The 22,962-nt window shown below is 42.9% G+C and overlaps 1 protein-coding gene across 5 annotated transcripts; it reads left to right on the plus strand.

Moving 5' to 3' along the window:
* The first annotated feature begins 345 nt into the window (after window positions 1-345).
* On the plus strand, window positions 346-14,678 carry POPDC3 (popeye domain containing 3). 5 transcript variants are annotated; one of them, XM_030235601.2, is made up of 5 exons: window positions 1,084-1,152; window positions 1,643-1,818; window positions 8,989-9,728; window positions 11,480-11,588; window positions 12,534-14,678. In XM_030235601.2, exons 3-5 carry the CDS (start codon window positions 9,238-9,240, stop codon window positions 12,861-12,863), a joined length of 930 nt encoding a protein of 309 aa, XP_030091461.1. In that variant the 5' UTR covers window positions 1,084-1,152; window positions 1,643-1,818; window positions 8,989-9,237; the 3' UTR covers window positions 12,864-14,678. The 5 variants fall into 5 exon arrangements, with proteins under 5 accessions (XP_050828921.1, XP_030091462.1, XP_030091461.1 ...); XM_050972964.1 differs by lacking the exons at window positions 1,084-1,152; window positions 1,643-1,818 and adding an exon at window positions 346-530; XM_030235602.2 differs by lacking the exon at window positions 1,643-1,818 and having other exon boundaries at window positions 1,061-1,152.
* The last annotated feature ends 8,284 nt before the right edge of the window (window positions 14,679-22,962 follow it).

Here is a 22,962-nt window from a genome sequence, read left to right on the forward strand (position 1 = left end):
GTTCTCAGAGGTGTTGATCCCTTTACCTAGAGCAGGACAGGTTGCTCTGTCCTTTGACTTCTGGAGAAGTGCATCGCCCTGCCACGCATCACCCTGCTGTGCGACAAGCGTGCCAGCCTGCGTAGCACCTCAGAGCTGGCCGCACACCGGGCTTCTGCACCCCTACTACATAGAATATGTTATTGCTTATGCTCCAGTTACTGACAAATAGCTTCTGTAGTAACAGGAATTGCGCATTTAATAGGCTGTGGGGTTTTCTGTCTTAACAACTTGTAAATCTGCCTCCTCCTCCCCCGTCAATAAATTCTCTCTCCCCGAGACACAAAGTAGTGACCAGAACAAGTGCATAGCTAGCACACGGAAAGGCTCATCCAGTGCCACCTCTGTGTTCCTGGGGAGGCATTTGCTTCCTCCGAAATGAAGTAAATTTGAGAACCGGGCATGAACGGTGCGCCAGCCTGGTGATGAGGGCGAACCTGAAGGCGTCCCTGAAGGCGTCCTTCTCCCTTCTGAAGAAACACCTTGCTGGGGTGAGTAGGTGAAAGAGAACTGCAATTTCCTTTATTCCAAACCCAAGTTGCAGACAGTTTAACCCCAGAGATCCGCGCCAGGAGCGGCAGGTTTTCCCTGCCCGTCCAGCCCGGCACCTGGGCTGCGCCCGCAGCGGGTTTTACAGTGCCCAGGTTCAGGGTTCTGCCGTCCCCGAGGGCTCCCCGCCGCCGGCCGCCCCGGCCTCTCCCGTACCACACCCCTACCTCCCCGACGCTTCGGCGCCCACCGGCGGCGCGGGAGCCCCGGGGCAGCTCCGGGAAGCGGGGCCGCCACCGCAGGAGAGAGTATGCGGGACGGGCGGCAGCTCCCGCCTCCGCGGCTGCCCCGGCCCGGCCCGGCCCGCTCCCGGAGCCCTCCCGGGGCTCTCCCGGAGCTGCCCCGCGCCCGCAGCCCCGGGCCCGGAGGAGGCGCCTGCGCGCTGCGGCCGCTCGGTGCCGGCCCCGCTGGCGCCGCCCGCAGCTCCCGCGGCTCCTCTGCCTATTTTAGTCACAGCCGCGGCTCCGTGCCCGCCGCGGGACGCGGGGCCGCCGGCGGCGACGAGCGGCAGCCCGAGTCCGTCCCGTCCGGACGGCTCGGAAACTTTGCCGGGGCGCGGGGCAGGTAAGGGGCGCGGGCAGGGCGGGGGCCGAGCCGGACCGAGTCGGGGCGGGCAGAAGCCTCGGCGCTGCCTCCGCCCGCCCCCCGCCGGCGCTGTCCAGCCCGGGAGCGCTCGGAGCGCCGCCCGCGCTGCCCGGGGCTGGGGGGGAGCGGAGCCGGGGACGCCTCCGGCAGCTCCGCGCTCCGGGACGGCCGCGCCGGGGCGGGGGCGGCGGGGGGAGCGCGGTCCCGGGAGGGCTGCCCGCCCCGAGGATTCGGCGGCGTCCTGAGCAGGGTTACCAGGGGTCACTGTCCCGGGAGGGAAGCCCTCCCTCCCTGCGTGCCCGGCGGGGGTAACCGGAGCTCCCGAGTCAGCCCTGGCTGGAAGTTGGAGAGCTCTGCCGTGTCCCCTCTGGAGAGGAGCGCGGCACGCTGCCCAGCGCTGCTCCTCGCCAGGGATCTGTCTGAAGTGGGACCCTTTGCTGTGTGTCTCAGGTTAGGGTTTGTCCCTTAGGACAGCGGGTTTCTGATTCTGCCTGGGTGCTGCCGCTCATTGACAGAAGAGCTGGCTCGGGGAGTATCTCTACTTGTCACAAAACCACCTCGGGATCCGGGGATTTCTTCCTGCGGCTGGGGGTTTGCCTCGTAGGCTGGCGTTATTTGATTCTTCTCCCTCTCCATCAACTAATGGTAAGAACAGATGAACCCTGAAATCGCATTTGCAGTTGCTCCTTTCCGAAGATAGAACGAGCCACACAAAGCACTTCCCTTCCCCAAACTAAAATTTCTTTTTGCCAAACATATTCTTCCAAACTCTAACATTTTATCACATTTTCTTCATCTGTTCTATAAGTCTTTGTGTACCTTTAGACTGTCAATCACTTTATGGGCAAATATTTTATGTGGCAAATATCTTGTAATACTGAATCATGGACTAGCTGATAGTGTCACAGAGTTGTCATTGATGAAACATGAGTTCCAGAGCTAGGGCTTCTTGCTAACTTTGTTGTTTAATGGGAATCTGATTGTACACATACAAGTTTAAATGTCTTCACTGGCCACAGCAAAACAAGGGATTGTTTCCACCTCTGCAGAACTGGTCTTATACAGGCTATCCACAAAGTTCTGTGTGATGCCAAATAATAAAGTAGTTTAAAATGTCAAGTTTTAAAGAAATGCCTTGTCTGCAAAATAGTAAGTACACTGCAAGTCCTCTAGTGAAACAGAAGAAAATGGTAACTGTGGTCAGTTGTGGTTCCTGACACAAACTTTGCTTTCACAGATATCTTAAAGCTGTTATGACACAAGTTGAGAACAGATAATTTATTAAGGATTCAAGAAAAGCATTAACTGAAGCTACGTTTGATCTTTTAATTAAGTGTGTGGGTTCTTCAGAGAGGAGATTTTATTTTGTCCTTTTAGTGTGTTCCCCTGCTTTTCAAAGAAACGCTCTGGTCAGTGTCTCCAGATGATGACAGACAACCTGTGTTTATGTGTTTGGACTCATGGCTCATGGCACATCTCTGTAAGCCAGTTGTACGGGCAGGTGTGGTGTGGTGAGCCAAGCCTCTTCTTTGGGAAATAAAGTTCATGTCAGGTGGTTGGTTTCATGGGAATACATTCCCATTGAAAGGCACTACTGCGCCACACAAACTCACTTGAGCGGAATTCCGCAGAGTTCAGCTGCAGTTCATTAACCCACTTTTAAAGCACTTGTGAAATGTGCCTTGTGGCTGCTTTCTCCACTGTTAATTTAAAAGTTGAATTGGAGAGAAGCTTGAACTTGTTCTGTCTTTCATGTTTTATTCTAAAACACAAGAAAACAGACAAGCTGAATTGGTTTTTGGTAATGCCATTCAATATTCAAGAGCCTTGCTCAAATTTATTCAAGTGCTGGTGATCTTAAAAAAAAAGTCTGATTGCCAGTCCGTATTCTAGGAGCAAAAGAGCTTTAAAAAAGTGAGAGAAGGGATTCTACTTCTTAATTTGGTGGGAATACCACATCTACTTACGGTTCATTAATTCTGATTTAAATTGAAACAAATATGTATTTTTTTTTTATTTCAACTACTGTCTAGATGATAAAATAGCATCCTCAACATTGGCTTTGCAACCACAGAGGGTTGCACTGTATATTTTACAGTGATAAATGAGGACTTGTTGAAGTACTGGAAGTTGTGCATAGTTAGCTGGTCTTTAAAGAAAGATTAAATAATTAAAGATTAAATAATATCAGCTTCACTGTATGCAGTGCTCCTAATGAGCCTCAAACTGTTCTTTCTGTATTATTGTGGGTTTTATTCTTCTCTCAAGGCCTCCCCCTGCCCAGCTTTTTTCCACTTCCTAGAATGATTAGTAGGAATTTAAGGAAATTGCAGGCAGAATCAGGCTTTCCCAGCTATACCCAAACAAGCTCAGTGAGTAGAAAGTCCCATGAAAGTCCCCTGTTGAAGAGCTGTGCTTTGGAGACAGCAGCTCTGCACCGATGAAAATTTCATCTAAAATGTCTACAGGAGGAATAGTTCCAGAGATGTACCTGTCTTCAGTGTTTTCTGTTGTCTAAAGTAGCTCTTAGTTGGTATCTGATATAGGCTTCTGGATTCCTCTGGGAAGACCAGCTCCAAAGCTTTCCAGGTATATACAACTTTTTTATATCAAGTAACTCAAGACAAAAGTTCAGGAGACACTGTTGTGATCATCTAATGTGATTTCCTGTAGCATAAAAAATAGAATCGTAATAAATATTTTTTTTTAATAATAGTATACCCAGACTTATTTTAGGGACCAGACAGCATCTTAACTTCTTTAATTCCTAGCAAAGAAAATTTTTAAAGCCATTCCACTAATTAATTACCTTTACCATGTATGCTTGTGTGTCTTTGAAATCTGAATATATCTAGTGACTTTTATAGTGACTGATTATCTGATGCTGTTGTCTTTTCAATTGGGTAGTCCTTTTCTTCCTCACCTTCCTTCCACCTTCCTGCAGGCTGCATTTTGTTGGGGAAACCTTGTGTTTTCCAGTATTGTAATGACAGCTTTCTCTGGGATATAGTCTCAAGAAGTTTAAGGTAATGTAGTTTGTGTTGTTAGTAACTGCCCTTATTGCTGCATGCATGTTCTCAGCCTGAAGTGTGTCCAGGGACAGCTGATCACTGAAAATAGCTGGTCTACCTGCCCATTCTTGCCTGGAGGCACAGAGCCTTAGGTTTCTCTCGATGCAGAGCTCTTCTGTGCCCTGAGCTAGATGCTGCAAAGCAATTAAGAGTTTGGTTCTCTGGTCCCTGGGGTGTCTAGCCCCACTGCAGAAGGAAAGTAGCTTGGGGAAACTATGCAGTATAAACAGGGATTGGGAGCCATAGGTGTCAGGAGGAGCCACAGAGGGGATTCCAGGGATGTAGGGCAGTGGAAGGAAGGGGTGTCTCAACTGACATGTGAAACTACTTGATGAAATTAAGGAGCAATTTCTTTTATAATCTAAATTGTGTTAGACCAGATGTAATTTGTGAGCCTAGAGGGGGTGCTCAGAGCTCATCCCTGTGGAAGTGGGGGGTGTCTAGGCCAGGAGGACCCCCCCTGGATGGAGGGACTGCCTTGCCCCTGGTGGAGTTGCTGGAGTGTCGAGCCAGGCTATGACTCCCAGCCCATGTATAAACATACACTCTGCAGTGTGCTAAATCCATCATAATCTCATTTTGTGCTAAGAAGTGCATATGCTGTAAAGGAAAATCTTTCCTTTTGCTTCCAAACCTGTAGAAAACAGTTCACCCAGGCTGGTTACATGATTAGCACATGCAGCCCTATGGCCCGTCCCCATGTCCAACGTGAAAGTGCTGAGAGCTTTCTTTCAGAGTGCTTGGGATAAGGCAACTGAAGAATGGACTATTCAAGCTCTGAATAGCTTTACTTTTGACTTAATTTAAAAAGACCAATGAGAGAACTGCTGGTGGCCTCAGGGCTTTTAGGGTTTCTTTTCTGCAGGAATTATGGTGATCCAGACACAGTAACTAACACTCAGCTTCTCAGAGTTGAATTTGAATCATCAGTGACAAAAATTAGGTAAAGCACATGGTTCTCAAGCAAATTAAAAGGGTACATAATAGCTAATTCTGCACTGCAGTGTAGTGGGGAAACACCCTTTTGAGGAGGGGGAAGGTTGTAGTGTGCCTTTGTACAATGCAAATTCTTTCTGTTCTGACTGGCTCAGTGTACTGTTTATATGAAATTTTAAGTTGCCAGCAGGTATTTATTTGGCAGCATATGAGTGAAATGACTTCATTTTCTGCTTTGAAACTCCTGCAAACTCTTTGATTTCAACACTTTCTGATGGCAACTTAGTCCTCTCAGCACTGCTGCTTATTTTAAAGAAGCCCATGCCACTGCATATTGCTCACATCTCTAGCCTGCACTGATTTTTCAAATCACTTCATCTGCTCCTGCTGGAGAAGGTGGGATGTGTGGTGGGGCAGGACTCTGAAGCATGCCAGTAATTCAGGCTGTGCTGGCAGGGCACATCTCCTTCCCGAGCTGGGAGGACTCATCGTGGATGAAGCTCGGGTTTTGGCAGCCTGCAGATGTCAATGTGTGTCATTCTGACCATGGCAGGGAGTGTGCTGTGCATGGTGCTCCTTCTCCATGGGCAGGCATGGAGCAAAAGCGCTCAATGTTTGCTTGGGAAGACACAGCCCTTCAGCTTTATCAGCCAAGGCACCTGTTTTAAATGCACTTTCCTGCTTGCTGCATCATCACCATCAGATGAACTTGTAGCAGTAGCTGTTCACCACAGCCAGGGCAATCAAAGCAGGACATCAAACAAAGCAGAAGGCCAAAGCACCTCAGTGACAGGATGGTGTCCCCTCCAGGTGCTTACAAATGTTGTCTGCTGTGGAGCATGACTCAGTGGGTGTCACAGCTCTTTGGTTTTTTGGTTTGGGGGATTTTTCTCCCCCACAACCTCACTTGCAGTAGATCAATGGCTTAATTAGAATTTAAATTTTGGACTTGTAGGAACTATAAAGAAAAATGTGAAAAGCCTCATCCAACACTAAAAACCCTTCAAAACTGGAAATTTTACTATACTTGGGCCCCTACCTACTACTGCCTCTGCTCTATTTACAACTGCCAATGATTCTTAGCTCCCAAATATTAGAATAATTTCTTATTTGATAAGAGCTGCACCTTCTCTTTCTGCCTGCAAGTACGCCTGCTCTTCACCATAGCTCTGAGAAATGAGTCTCATTTAGGAGTGGATTTTGTCAGTATTTCCAGAGGGGTTGTTTTTTCCTGCACACCTTGTGTAGCTCAGGAAAGTGTTGTGTTGGTAAGGCTGTGCTCTGGGCTAGCACTGGCCTCCCTCCTTTGCCCTTCCTCTTGCCTGGAAGGAGAGAGGCCCTCTCCAGTCTGGGAGATGCTGCAGCACAGTAAAAGTTCTCATTGTGTAGAACTAATTGAATAAGTGGGAATTTTCCACACAGAGGTTTTGGAAGGCAGGTCCCATTCTGAAAATGAACAGTTACAAATGGAGAACAGTTTTCTCAGGACTTTGTTTTTGTGTGTGATGAGCCTATATCCATGTCCTACTGGTACACTGTTCTTTCCAAATTATTTTGGCCCATCTTGTCATGAATAAATGCTTCACAGAAATGCTGTGAGCTGTAGTGTGGGCAGACCGAGAAAGCAATAAGTGAATTAAAAATTGTGCATACATTCTGTGAAATTACTATTGTGTTGTGTCAAATTACTGTAATCTGTGACATTACACCATGAAAAGATGTTGGTTATATAAAGCAAATTACTGCTCCACCGTGGTTTTGTTTGTGGCATGCATATAGTTTCCAGTGTAACTCCTCAGTCATGGTTCCCTTCAAAACACTGATTTTTATTGTTATTAGGGTCTTCAGTAAAACAACTTAGGGCAAAATGTTGGCAGGAGAATAGAAGTATTAACAATAATCCAAAATCACTATTATCAGTGATTGTTTTAAACAAACAATCAATCAAACAAAAAAAAAAAAAAAACACAAACAACAACTTCTGCCACTGATTTCTGACTGTGTAATGGAAATACTGACTGGATTTAGAACACAAGGTCTGGGAACTGCATGTTCCAGTTTTATTTTCTTTTGATTCAAAAATCTTACCCCTTGATCACAGAACCACCACCTAAAATTCCTCATGACCTTACCATACCTAGGTAACTTCTTTATAACTGGTGCATCTTCCATCTCCCAGCCTCCAAAGGATAAATCCTACATCTGAGGGGAATCCTGTACCAGGGGAGAGTATTTGGATAAAGAAACAAACTGCAAAGGTTTTAGTTGTAAATTACATTATTCTTGTAATGCTGGTTCTTACACTTACAGGAGGATTTTGAGCATTGTAATTTGGAGAGATTCTGTGCTCTTTAGCTGTGGTACTTTAATGGGCCAGTGACTTTCCTATCACCACTCCCAGAGAGGGAGAGTCTCCTCCTAACTTGTTCTTCTGAGCTCTGCTGCTCAGTAGTGTGGGATTTTATGTCTTTATTTGGCACCAGTATTATACAGTCATAGAATTAATGTTGGGGTTTGAGTAAACTTAAAAGAAGTAATGCTGTGGTGGCTCGGAAATACAATACAAATTTTTGTTATTAATTTCTTAGACCTGTCACTGTAAAAGATGCGCCACTGAAAGCCCTGATGAATGATGTTGGATGCTTCACTGCAACAGCAGTGCTTTTAAAGTATTGACTTCTGTGGCTCTTGTGAGGGGAAAAAAAAACCAAACTACTTTGATATTCTAGAGAATAGAATATCAAAGTAATAATTTTGATAACAAGATAGTTCTTCGTTTCCTTGCTGTTTTCTACCAGGAAAAGAGCCAGACGGTAAAGGCTCTGGAAAGTTTCAATACTGATTACACCACTAATATATTCTGGCTTTGCAATTTCTACCATGTATAATCTCACACTGAGGTATGTATTTTTATTTTAAAAGACAGATATGGAAAGCTGGTTTTGAATTTTGGGGTTTTTTTAGATTTATTTTGGAGTTTCATGCTTCTTGGTTCTGTGTTCTCCTTTGAAAACTCTTAGGAACACATCACCATATGAAAAAGAATAGCATGTTTCACATTTTAGAGTGTTGAACAATAAAATTATGTGGTCCATGGCATGAAATTCTATGCTGTAGAACTTTGAATGTTATAAAATTACTTTGTAAATGTCCTTGGAGTCATATTTTGCAGGACTACTTACTTCATGTTCTAATAGCATAATCTGCCTCAGGATGCCTTTAAGCTTTGTAGTCTTCCCTACATGTGAAGGGGTTTTTGCCTGTTATCCTTGGAGCAGAAAAGACCATCCCCTGTGACACTTGGGTTTCCCTTGTTGTGGTGTTTGGAGATGGAGTTTGCTGTCCCCAGGAACAGAGAGCAGAGAGTTGAGAGAATGCTCAAACCATTAATGAGAATGATTTGACCAAAATCCAGAGAGAGATGGGGGAGGTGGACAAGGAAGAAGAGTTCACTGTCTCTTCTTGTTAAAGAGCTGGGTAGGACATTTAAAAGGCTCTCAGGGAGCAGGGTCTGGACCAACAAATCCTTGCCAGCAGTGAGGCTGTGCAAAGGCTTGTCACAGGATGTTGTGAATGCAACACACAGCTTTACATGGATTCAGTGGCAGTTCGGTGGTTGTTACTCAGATCACAGATACAGAAAACGTGATCTTCAGCTGAGTGAGTATGAAAGTCTGATCCTGGAAGCACAGAGCTTCAAGGGTAATCGGATTGTAATGCAGTCTGTGGTTTAGGCAATAAAACTTTGATAAAATTTAATTGATGAAAATAATTTTATAAGTAATTCATCTCTTCTTCACTTGTCCAGATCAGATGAAGCTACAGATGACATGACCAAAGTCAAAACAATGCATGAACTGATGAGAAACAGCACTCAGAACGTTAGCTGCTTCGTTGCTGGAAATCCTAAGTGCAACTTTACTACCAAGAGACCCTGATGTTATGTGATCACTGAGCACAGTTGGCAAGAATGGAAAACCAAAGGAAAACCAAAACTAGCTGCGTCTCATAAATAAAAGATTTCAAGATTCAGCTGAATCAAAAAATTATTCCAGCCATGGGAGAAAATGCAAGTTTTTGGGAAAGTCTGATATATGCACACCCTACGTGTACCACCTGGAAGCAAGAGGCAGAGGGATCTATCTACCACCTAGCCAGTATTTTCTTTGTCGTGGGCTTCATGGGTGGAAGTGGATTCTTTGGGCTCCTCTACGTCTTCAGTTTGCTTGGACTGGGCTTTCTCTGCTCTTCTGTTTGGGCTTGGCTGGATGTGTGTGCTGCTGATATATTCTCCTGGAATTTTGTACTGTTTGCTATATGCTTCGTCCAGTTCGTTTATGTTACCTACCAAGTCCGGAGTGTTGCCTTTGACAGGGAATTCCAGGAACTCTACAGTGCTCTCTTCCAGCCTCTGGGAATTTCCTTGACTGTGTACAGGAAGATTGTCTTGTGCTGCGATGCAGAAGTGGTTAGCCTGGAGAAGGAGCACTGTTACGCCATGCAGGGCAAAACACCTATTGACAAACTGTCCTTGCTCGTGTCAGGCAGGTTGGTATTGCTTTGTACAGGTTTTCTGCAAAGGTCTTTCTTTTCCTCTCCTTATTGAAAATGAAAGAAAAAAAGGAAAAAGCCTGACTTGTGCATTGTTTGTTTATTTTCCAGTACAATAGATTAAACATTAATGCAAGTAATATAAATATTAATAGGTTAAAAACACTTGTCTAGGATAGTACTAGCATGAAGGCATCAAGCACAGAATCTGAAATAGCATAAAGAAAAGAATTTGAAGTAATTCTTTTCCAGGCTGCTATATCACATCATTTAACAGGTTAGGGAGGTAAAGGGAATAAATGTGGATTTCCAGTGTTCAGGTTATGGCTTGCTGTCTGTCTACTGCCTAGCTGATGAGTACAGCATCTGTCCTATTCTTCTTTACTAGTATCATCTGAAATGGGACAAAAAGTTAGTTACAAAACTGAATATACTGAGATAAACTGTTTAATAGAGATCTTAACTTTGGTATAGATTGCATTCAGTTGCTTTCAAGAGGGTGGGAGAAGGGTATCAATAAGGAAGAGAAAAAGACTTAAAGGCCCTTTCATTACAAGAGGATGTAGCTGAGCCTTATCAAGACTTTCAGACCTGGGTCTACAGTTACTGTATACTGTGGCCTGTGTTAGACCCTGAGGCAGTAACTCCACCTGCTTGTACTCCCTGCTTCCAGGAGAGCCTTCTGGCAGCCCTGCTGATGCTTTCCTGGAAGGAAACACTAGCTTTTGTACTGTATGCAAAGCAGGGTGCAGTCCCAGACCACCACGAGAGTAGGTGGGACACCCAGAGGTGATGGGCATGGACTGTCCCTGATGGGACACTTGGTGGGTGCTTTTTGCTGCATGGATAGATGGAACCTGTAGGCAGCTTGACACTCAGCTGATATAGACTACCTGCAGTGAACAATATGGATTGTGGGCAGTTTTCCTTAGCAACACCCTGGTTCACAGAGTTCTTGGGAGCTCTCTAGGAAGTACCTCCTGGAAGTTGTTTTTGGTCTTACCAAAGGAGAGGTATCCATCCTTCTACATGCCCAGCCAGTCAGTGATCACCCAGAGTTCCTGCTGCCCTTCACCCTGCTGGTACAGGGCTGCTTGTGTGCCTTCAAACTTATATGTTATTTAAAAAGTAGCAAGGAAAGGAAGTTTTTCTTTGGCATCTTCAGAAGGCCACAGCATTTACACAGAGATCCCATAACACCAGGCTGTTCTTCTGGCTCCAGACATAGTCCTGTGGCCATGTAATTCCCGTTAAACATGGAGAGAGGCCTACCTAACACATGCCATAGGGCACTCCTGCTTCCCACTCCCAGTTTTTGCCACTTTGTTCTCTCTAAAATGTGTATTTGCCAAAACTAGAAGTAAATCCCATGGTTTTCAGGAGAAGCAGGTAAATGGTGTTATGAGCATTGGTCCTTCACCTCTCCAGTGCATGATGGCCTTTTAATGGCAAAGCTTGTGCATCACTGCACAGACCTACCTCAGACAGAATAATGTGGTTTGAAAAAGGCCTGGAATGATTTCCCTTCCAGTTGCATGATTGTCTTGTATTGTCTTTCAACTGGCCTGAGCAAGTTGGGGTCAAAAATATAATTAGGATAATTATAATTGGCCACTGATTGCTTTCTCATGCTTTCATAGCTATATTTTAATTCCTCAGACAGTAGAAGTAGCACGTTCTTGTGGTAGTCATTGCTGGTGTAGCATGTACAGGTAGCACTAACAAATTAACACATCTTATCTTGGTAGGATCAGAGTGACAGTTGATGGGGAGTTTCTGCATTATATTTTTCCTCTTCAATTTCTGGACTCTCCTGAATGGGATTCACTGAGGCCCACAGAAGAGGGAATTTTCCAGGTAAAAGTTAAGGGGTTTGTTGTTGTTGTTGTTTCTTGGTTTTTTGTCGGGTTTTATTTTTGGGTGGTTTTTTTAAAGTGCTACAGGAAATTGTTCAAGCACTGTTTGATTTAGAAATAAACATGTTCAGTTGTGGGTTTCCTTTGGGATACTATGCAAACAAGTGGCATCCCATTAGTTGGGAAGTCCTTTTTATCTGTTGGACTGGTTGAGCTGTTTGTGTCTTGTTACAACGAGCAGGGGTTTTCTTAAAGCTCATCTGGGTGGCAGGCTCTGTTTGCATTCTCTGGCTGCGCTGCTATTCAGCCCAGAGAAGCCAGGTTTCCTCAGGGTGGGAAGAAGCTGGTGCTGCAGAGGTTTCCCGGTGGGAGATGAGCCAGGGGAAGCCGTGCCTGGGCCACAGCTTGGCACGGGTTACAGCACGGGACACGGTGTCAGCTGCGGTGCCCCTGCGCTCTGCGAGCCCTCGCGCTGCTGTCACTTGCCTGGCACGCTGGCTCCTGTCCATGATGGATCTGATGGCTGCTGTCACGAGAGCAAGTGGCATTTGTTGAAAGCTTTCTTTAGAGCTGCCTTTTCAGCTGAGGCTGCCAAGAATGGAGCAGGGAGCGCAGGGCTGAACCAGGGCATCCATGTGGCACTGAACAAGGCACGCCATATGGGCACAGGCATATTGTCATTGAGGTTAACTAGATGTGATCACTTAGTCCACATCCAGTCACCTTTCTCATTTGTCCTTTGCATGCAGTAGCCTCCCACACAGAATCACAGAACAATAAGGTTGGAAGTGACCTCTGAGATACTTCCCAGAGCTCTCTGGCTCGGTTAAAAGGCTCTGATTGCAGTAGAGAGGTTCTCCTGGGAGATGGGGGTGCCTTCAGAGCAAGGGCAGCAGCACCAGCGGCACCACCTTGTCACCTGGCTGCTCAATTCTCTCTTCTCTAGGTGACACTCACAGCAGAGACAGATTGTCGGTACGTGGCCTGGAGGAGAAAGAAGCTCTACCTGCTGTTCGCTAAACACCGCTTCATCTCCCGCCTCTTCTCGATTCTGATCGGGAGCGACATCGCCGAGAAACTGTACGCCCTGAACGACAGGGTGCACGTGGGGCAAGGCTTCAGGTACGACATCCGCCTGCCCAACTTCTACCACGTGGCGCTGCCGGAGCCGCCTCCGGTGCCGCCGCCGCCCCGCTCGCACCGCCTGCAGCGGGGCTCGCCCCGCCGCCAGCCCGCGGCGCTCAGCAACTGCGGCCCCCAACTCGCTCCCTCCTAGGCAGGGAAAGCCTGCTGCAGCCATTCCTCAGAGCGCCGGAGGGAAATGGAAGGTGGCGGAGCAGAAGAGCGGAGAGAGGAAAGCAGATGAAGCCAAATTTGACTGACAAGTGCCATTAACTGGAATAGGTTGCGTTCTCTCAAGCCAGCAGGTTGGCTTCTGCATTTTGACTGTCCGTGCAATATGTTTACTTTCTTTTGATACTCCTTCATCTCTTTTGTTTGGGAGGAGAGCAAATCATAACAGTATGAGGTCTCATTGCAATTGTGGTGGCCTCTGTAGTGGCGTGTTGGCTTTTTTTAATTTTGTTGTTGATTTTTGGTCTTTATTTTTAAAGCAAGCCCATTGTAATTATATTTTCCTCAAAAATTTTTATCACAATGAAGTATAGTCAGAATAGTCAATGAAAACAACTAAGTTGTCTTCAAAATATACCAACTGGCTTCTAATGTTCTTTTTTATGCCATGTGAAAGTTCTGTCAATTTACATGAATAATGTTGCAGAAAAAAGACTAAGGAACGATCGCATTGGGTTTGTTTCTTAAAGAAATAAAAGATTTTGAAATGCACAGCAAGATTGTTAAAAACCAAACCAAACAAAACAAAACAACAAATTCTGTCCCATGAGTAACTGGTTTCTCTCCGACTGTCCTTAAGAGGTAATACATGAAAACAAACATAGGTGTCATTGCTGGCATTAGAAAAATAGAAGAGCTGTAACTGCTGGAAATACAACGTAGGGAAATGGTGGTGTAGCATTTCTGATAGAATGCAATGCTATAGGACCTGGGCTACTGCAGTGTCAGTGCCCTTTGTGACATGTACAATAAATAATGTTAATCAATCTACTGCCAAACCATTGGAGTTTGTTTTATAATATTCCTTTCAGCTATGTTTGTCGGGAAGAGACTAAAACAGCTGCAGCAATAAATACAATTTTTAACTGACACATTCTTGTTTAGCTTCCAGAGTCACTTTTCTGTGCCTATGAAATTCTTTATTCAAAAGATGTTCTCTCCCTAATTCCATGGTGTTTTAATGACATTAGGGAGCCTCAGATTGCACTTCAGTAGGAGAGAGTTCATTCCGACCCTCGGGGTCACTGTGCCTTTGAAGAGAAGTGTCCAAATGTCTTTGCTAACTCACCTTCCTGCTGCTCTGCCTGATGCCTGCCAGTAATCAAAAAGTAAGAAGCATTACTATTTTATGAGAGTGGATTGCTGCTTGATATGTCTGGAAGTAGATAATACTTTTGATATTTTAAAATTGCTGGCTTGTTTGGTAGGACAACCCCTGTGTGCTTCTCTGTGTGTGGGTGTACGTCTAAGTTCAGATCTTGTGAGTTGTTTCTGGAGGACATAAAATGATGCTACGATCTTACACTTGAAGGATAATCATGCAGTCTGTATAAAAAAGCTATTAGGAGTGATGTGAAACACTACCTGTTTGAAGGACATTTCGTGTAGAGCAGATAAGATTGTACAAGCTTTGCTTTTTTAGGTTTATGTTGCTTCCTCAGAGAGGAAAACCAGCCAAACATAAATACCCCAGCATGCAATGTGATAATGCCCAAATCATTCTCACAACCCTTCCAGGCAGTGTATTCTGTATGTACTGCTTAATGCATGAAGTCCCTGAGTCACAGAGCTACTTTGTCTTGGCTGAAAGAGAATTGGAAAAAATGCAAACAGTTCACTGATGGCTTTTAATGACCTGTTCGGATGATCTCTAAGGCACAAAGTGCCAGAGGCTGGCAGCATGTTGTAAGGATGTACATTTGTGTAACAGTCTGCAAACATAAAAATATTTTAAATGCATAAAAGAGATCTTATTCTAGACTTAGATGCAATAGAAATAATTTATTAGTGTTCTCCTTGGTTTTCTTGGATATTTGGGTTTGGCCTATTTATTCCAGAAAACTTGTCTTTAATAAATTCTGACCCTACTGAAGTCAATTAGCTCCATTGTCTCCACCTTAAAATAAGACCAAGGAGTGTTACTTACCCAACTTCTATATCAAGCTTGTATGTTCCATTTAACCTGTAGCATGCTGCTTAGAAAGATACTGGGGAATGATGGCTACTTCATGACATACTTTGATAATTTTTTCTTTTTTGTGACTGTTGTATGCCTTGGTTTCTGTCACACACTTTCCAAACACAATCCTCTGTGATGCTTTTCTCTGCTGGAATTGGTTACTGTCAGAAATCTCTGCCAGGACATGTCTGAGTCAGTATCTGAACATACTCTTAGCTAATCTTGTTTAGGTGTTGCTACTGTGCTTTCTGGGCTTTGAGTCATTTTTAAAAAATTGTTTCTAGTTTTCCAGCATCTGTTTGAGACATGACTAGCAGAACATTTGAGCTGGGAAAATCAGCTGTAAAATAGATGTCTGCAATAATATAAGTCCACACAAAAGGGCTGGAAGCAAGGCAGAAGTTCTCTCTACCTCTGTTTTTACTGTAATGTGGACAGTACTTCTAAAACATACAGTGAAATATGCTCTGAAATGCCACTCAAAAAGCAGTGTTTTGGGAGGGCTGTATAATCTCCCTAAGTGAAGACACACTCAGGATGATGACAGTGAAATTAGACAAATTTTGTGAGATCATAAACACCCAGCCATTAGAGAGTTGGGTCACTCAGCCTGGAGAAGAGAAAGCTCCAGGTGACATTGTATTGCTGCCTTTCAGTACTTAAAGGGGCCTGCAAGAAAGATGAGGACAGACTTTTTATAGCAGAGCCTCTTGTGATAGGACAAGGGGTAATGGCTTTATTAATATATCTAAGGATATATTTAGATATCAAGAGGAATTTTATTATTATTATGAGTGTGATGAAACACTGAAACAGGCTGCCCAGAGATGGTGCATGCCTGGTCATTGGGAACATTCAAATTGGATCTGCTCTGGGCAGCTTGATCTATTTGAAGATATCCTCACTTATTCAAGGGGACTGGGCAAGATGGCCTTTAAAGGTCCCTTCCAACCCAGACTATTCTATGATTATTTATAGCTTAATAAACATTTGGAGCTAGATGAAGTTCTTACTTGAGCATCATCCAATTTATGCCGGTGTAACAGCTCAGAAATAACTGTTAGTAAGGTGATCAGATTCCTTCATAATTGGTTTAAACAAGTGGCTATTTGAGTCCCTGCTGCTATCAATGAGTCCTCTTCTTGATCCTGCAGTGATTCCCTTTTACTCACATTTTACATTTTTACCAGTTCCATAACCTTCTGTGGAGTTATGTCTACATTTTTATACTGCTATAGGTAAGAGTGGCAGAACCTGTGCAGGTGATGATGTGGTCATTCATCAGTTGATTTTTACAAATTTTTGTAATTATATGGACATCATGTTGGAATTGTTCCCACAGCCTGCAGAAGGGTTTTGATTTGCTGCTTAAAATAAGAAACTGTATGGCCTAAGGCAGTCCAAAACAGAGGGGGAGGAGGAGTAGAGGAAGAGACAACAAAATTTCATAGAAATTTTATCCAAGAGAGGTTTATTTCAAATTGGACTTCTGGCAAATCAGTTTGTTGGGTGCAGCAGTATGTAGTTAGAGTTTCAAAACAAGTCTTGCCTACTTAGGAGCATGGGGGCTGACCTTGCAATTCTTTCATTGTGTAGTATTTTTTTAACTACTAATAGTGTAAGAACAGTAACAGGTCCCATCATGCAACTAAACTCAAAGCTACAGAAACTATGGAATAACCTGGGAGGATCCGGCCCAATGTACTGTTGTTGCTGATATACTATGCAAGGCAAATTTAAAGTGCTTAAAGGAACAGGTAACTTTATTCACTTGCCTGTGATAACAGAGGCTGTGCTTTGTGGCTGAGGAGGGCCATCCAGGATCTATGTTTTCAGAAACTATTTTCCTTGCAACAAAGCAGATTATACATATAGAGATATGAGCTCCCCTAGGATTAAACTGTGGAAGATGAATACATGCTTGGATGATATTGCACAGATTTGCCATACCACAAAAAAGACATATGCTAGTAGTAATTTAAAAATATGTTGATGCTACATTTACAGAAAAAAAAAGTGCTCTACAGATTTTGCTTATTGTGAGTGATAAATATAAGATATATTTGGTCTCAATGTACATGAAGTATTAAAACGCAATATTGTGTTGCTCCTATGAGCTGATATTGCAAACCATGTGTTAAAAGTAAAACAGATCTGCAGCTCTTTATAGAAGAAAACTGTTTAAATAGGAAATGAAAAAATATTATCTATTTGTTGAATTCAGACATGATCAGAGTAATATTTTTCTTTCTATTCCTGTAATAATTGAATGCATATTTTTCCTCCCTAGCTGTTACTGCAGAACAGATTTTTTACTATACAACAAAATAAATACCATATTCAACTGATTTGTTAATCCCTATTGAAAATGCTTACCTTATTTACATTAATATGCATTAAAATATGATAAGTTCAGGGCTCATGAAGAGAATGAGCCCTTGAAGAGAAGAAACACCCTTTCTTTCTGTCTAATTCAGATTAACTTTCCTTTCTTTTAGGTTTTTTTATCCCATCAGTTTCTACTTGCTGTAATTCTGCTTCTCTGGGAATCAAAAGATGTATTGAACTTGACATGTAAATGAAGCCACCTCATGCTGATGAATCAAACCATGTAGGTGGAGCTTCATCAGCAGGAGTGTGTAGGAGAAAGGCAGCACAAGCGTGTCATCACTCAGCTCTAGATTTTTGGGGTCGTGTCCCAAAGCATGGCTAGCAATGCCCTCCTAGAGGGTCATGGGGTTGAGGGTTCTGCCAGCAAAGGGCTTGGACCCAAATCATCTTTCTGCAAGCTACAGATGTTGTTAAACCTTGCTCTGGAGTGGGAAAAAAAAAAAAAAAGATGGGACTTTCCCAAAATCTTGTGAGAGCAGAAGGATTTTATAGCAGTTATTCTTCTGCTGGCAATTTTATAGCAGTTATTCTTCTTCACAGGCAATATTATTCAGTTGAACTGCGGCTCCTAATTTGAGGGATCAGTGGTGCATTGTAGGAACAGGACTATTTCACTACCTGAGTGGGGTTTTGAAGACAAATGGTGATAAAAGATAGATGACCAAAAACTAAGATATCAAAGTCATATAAATAATCAACTGCAATAAAATGATGGTGATAAATAACTAATGGTGATAAACTATTTCAGCAGTGAATCCCATACTTTTCATTGTATCCACTAGTGACTCTCCACCTAAACTTGTCTAAATCTGGGGAATATAATAATTTCTTGGGAGTAAAAGGGACATTAGGCCAAGAAAGACACTGAGGCAAAAATCCCATCTAATGGATAAATGCTCTAACCATGTAATTGTATAGAAGTGGGCTGCACCTTCCCCTTTTACAGAAACTGCACCTCATAGGCAAGCATCAAAGCATCTCAGGTCTGTGAGAGGAGGTGAGCAGGTGCCTGTCCCCAGGCAGGGATTCTGTGGGGTGGTCCCAAGCAGCCTGCAGGAGTCTGGGCTCAGTGGGGATGAAGCACACATATGGCTTTAATATTTCCCTGTGTGGGTTTTAGGATGAGTGCAGGACAATCCAGATACCAATGCTGCACTTGGACTTCCTATGTCCAGCTGTAGGACAGGGGTGGGATACTGGCAGGTAAGATTTGGGATGAGTTTAAAACACATTAGATATGACCCTGTATCTTCCCATATGTGCTCTCTTACACTGGGTATATGAAAACCAGCTTAATCCATAACAAAAGTGAGGCAAGCCAGTTCACCTCTGCCAGGATAGCCAAGGATGGGTGTCAGCAGTTCCTACAGAACAGCTGTTGTGCAGGAATTCCTTACTGCTGTGCTTTGGTCATCTCACTCTCTCACATTGAAATCTTTAAAGCTTTTATGGAATCCAGCTATTCTATCTTACTAAAAGATAAAATATCTTGAATACTTATTTTGAATATGAAGCAAAACTGTCCTGTTTTCATTTACAGAAAAGTTGAGTCCTCTCAAATGATATTTTCAAGCAGATCTCACTAGTGAGGGGAATGAAGTGCTTCTTAAGAGAAGTCAGATATCCAGCACTCTGCTCTATTTATCACTGGGTCTCCATTTTATTGTTTGGTTACAGCTTTTCAAAAATATAATGTTCTTACAGGAAATATGTTCATTATTTAAAGAATTAATGAGCAAATACTCACAGAAAAAATACAGGAAATACTGCTACACAAAATATTTTTACATTGGTTTTGATATTACAAACTGTTAGTATCTTTTTGTTTATATTGACTGTCATTTTAGTTCCAAAAGTGCTTTTGACAGTGGTCCATGTACTTCAGCTACATGCAAAAGCAATAATCACATATACATGTATGTTTTATTGCAGTCTGTATCCCTGCTTTTAACTCTACCTAATAGGGTTTTGTTAGTTTATCTTTTCTTTACAGAACAAAGAAGTTTAATAAACATCATTCAGAAGATTGGTCTTATTTATTCATTGAAATTAGAAGAAAATATATTTTAAAAAATAAATCTGTGTTTGCCTTTACTGTTAAAGATCAGGGTAGCAAGGAGCAGTTGTGGCATGCTCTAACTCAGCACACATGTTGGCAGTCCTTTATAATGTGCACAGTTTATTAAACTTAATCAAGTTACCTCTTTCCATTTCAAAGTTCTTCTGAGCTAATATGGTTGTCTTTTCTTTCCCCTCACTGTGGAGTATCTTCACTATCAAATCATGTATGCTTTCTCTGTCACTTGTTAAAGTAATTCCTAAGACTCACGTTCAGCCTCCCCCTACTTCTTTTTTGTCATTGTTCCTCACGTTTTTGTTAGTTTTTTTAGTTTACTTTTTTAGTTCTGTCTCTCCAGAGATGTTAAACACTTGTTATTTAGTTACTTTTCATATCTTTACATAAAATTCTAAATCCTTATCAATAATTTCTAAAATTCCTAGAAAATGGTTGATAGTGATGCAAATATGCAACACTCTGAAGGTTCAGTCCTAGTTTTTGCTTCTCAAAACCAGCCACAGTAAATATTAAAATGCACAGCTAAAAAAGGATTAACACTGTAACAAAACATTTATTGTCACTGTACCAACACCCTAAAGCATGCATGCATTTGTACTCTGACAATATCTGTGATTCCTTTGGTCTGTACAGACACAGACTCCACAAATTGGTAGGGATCTCTGCAGAGACAATGTTGAGAGCTGCAGCTGAAAGGCATTTATTCAGGATTAGTGCAGACATCTCTCCATGATTGTTTTGAACTTTATTTGTGCATGGCAGTTGTTCAAAAAGGGAACAGAAAAATCACAGCCAGTTCACCCAGTGCTGCCAAATCTGCTGTAGTGGGGACCGCTAAAAATGGGCTGTCCCCCAGGGTGGGGACAGATGCCATGCAAAAGCATGGCTCTATTACTTGACTTCCAGTTTTGTAAGAAGTAAGAGCTGCCTCCCGTTAACAGGGAGCAATGTGTCGATAACTATTTGAGTTCCAGGCAAGCAATGTGGTCAGATTCCATATTTGGTATTCCTCTATGTACAGAAAGGAGCAAACCCCCTGGGACAGGTTCCCATTATTCCCCAGTGCCGTTAGCAAGCTGCCCTGGCAGGGCAGTGACAAAGCGTGCCATGGCCCTGCTTTAGGAAATCCAACCCGATTTATATCAGCTCTCCTGTTTTTTGGGGGGAATCATGTGGTTTAGGTAGAGCTAGAGCAAGCATAGCAGTCCCTTCTATCAAGTCCCAGAAAAATCACTTGCAAGCAGTTCATAGAAACTGTTCACTGAGCAATTCCAGATAATGAACATACAAAATAAAGTGTCAGCAGGGAGCTGCTCGTGCATAATTTGGGAACAGGGATAATTGTTCAGTGTGATTGAATAAATTGTTTACTGCACACAGTTTAGATAACTTCAATAGCAAACAATTTTACTGTGTCCTATACCTCAGGATCATGTACTCTTTAGATAAACATCTACATCAGCCAACTGTTGAACTTTGAATACTTCGATTATTTTAGAAAAAAGTTGGCAACAATCAGTTACTATGCTCTTGGATACCTGGAAGCCCTGGGATGTGGTGTTTTATAACTTGGATTCAAACAAAAAGATAGCCCTCCTTGTACTGAACAGGAGACACCCTTCCTGCAGGTCTTGCATTGGAAGAATTGTCTGACTATACATCAGAAAGTGTCTGTCAGATGGCCTGAGGTAAACATGCACTGGAATGCACATACTCCTCTTAAATAAACCTCCAGAATACTAAAGAGCTGAGAGAGTATTTGTCATTCACAATCTCTTCCATACAAACTTCCTTGCAACACAACATAATTCTTGAGGATGCTTTCAGGCAAAACATATAAATAAATTTTCTGTGGAAAATGTGTGTGATTTTTCAGTTATACGGCACAAAATTTCAGCAGGTGGGATAGGATTTGCTGGTGTATTTCATCCCACTCCAGACAGTTGTCAAACACATCCAGGATGAATTGCTTTCTAAAGGAGCCCACTTACAGACCCTATGGAGGGAATTGAAAAGATTAGTTTAGAGTAGATGCTGAGTACGCTTCCTGAAACTATAAATGGAAACATTTCATAGATCTTGCCATTGTCTGAAAATAGCCCTGTCAGCCTGGCACATCTGGGATCCTGAATACAAGGCATTTGTTCTCTTTAGTGAAAACTTTGCCTAAAAAAGGCTGTGACATTGGGCTCTCATTTGGAAGAGGCACAGTGCTTGCAGTTTCACGAAAAGTTTCTTCCTCATCTGCTTAATAAAGTTTTCCTTTAAGTTTATCTCAGCTAAACTGAGAGACAGGAGAGGGAAGTTCAGGTCTCAGATGTGCCTCTGAACTCCTGCCTGTCCTCTTCTGAGGTCCAACACCTTCTTGCATTATCAGCAGGATGATATTTTCCCTGGAATACAGAGGGAAAGACGGTCACCAAGAGATTAAAGTATACTGTTGAGGATCACATAGCTGGCTGCTGGAGATAAGGAACAAGACTGAGCAATTTGCAACACCCAGGTGACATTTTCTACAGTGGACTATTACTGTGAAAAATAACTGTATGATTGGAGAAAGTACTTAAGCTGTCAAGAATCTAATAGCAGAGGAAGGGGAAGAAGCCTGCATCAATGAACAGCTGCAACACCATTAAACCTATCTCTGCTAACAAAATGCATCAATTCAACACAAATCTCAAAAAATTGGTCTCTCTGTCCAAAGCCAATTCCTCATTCTGTGTAAATGCAAACAGTTTTTATTTCTTGCCTCTGTCAGATTAATTTGTATTAGCAGACTTCAAAGAACCTGCAGCTTGTTGACAAAGATAGGTTAAAGCAATCTTTATAATCATTTAGCAGTAGGACATTAATTTATTAAACCAGCCCACTCTCCTACAGTACATGGGTCCTTATTTTAAGAGGATAAGTTCTACTAAGTACTTTTTACGTAGAGAATGTTTGTTATCTTTATAAGTGTAGGTAATGTTCTCTAATATTATCTAATATTATAAAACTAAAGGCCATTAATCTATTTTATAAAATGAATGCCAGTGATTCTTTTAGGGAAAGTTTTTCTTCTATACACAGATGCTCACTACAGCCCAAGACCAGAGTCTGTCAGAGCCTGTCGTGCTCCCCCTGCTTATGGTCCTCCTGGAGAGAGAGGATATAGGGGCATCTCTTTGCTCCTCTCTCATTTCCCTCTTCCTGCTGACAGCTGTACTGGTAGATGCAATCAGCTCCATATAGTCTTGGTTTTTACTGCCCTGCTGCAGAGGGGAAATGGCATTTAATCATGAATATATATGAAGATCCCAGGAGACTAGCTGCAATCAGGACAAGGCTTTACATTGTCACATGGCTGCAAATATTATTAGTTTGTTGCCAAGCTTTTCTAACAAACTTTTTTTTCCCCCCGCATTGGGCTAAGCACACGCTGTTTACCACCAAGGCTTCCCCAAAACTAGAGAAGACCTAGAGGGAAATGAGAGAGGTACAAAGACTATAGAAGACACAACCAGTAGAACAAACTGTGCTTTTCCAATACAAAATGTTCAGTAACATGCTAGAAAAGGCTTACACATCAGTTTGGATTGGGGTAGGAACTCTCTG

The sequence above is a fragment of the Serinus canaria genome, chromosome 3 (assembly GCF_022539315.1).
Source record: "Serinus canaria isolate serCan28SL12 chromosome 3, serCan2020, whole genome shotgun sequence".
In the NCBI taxonomy this organism is placed as follows: domain Eukaryota; kingdom Metazoa; phylum Chordata; class Aves; order Passeriformes; family Fringillidae; genus Serinus; species Serinus canaria.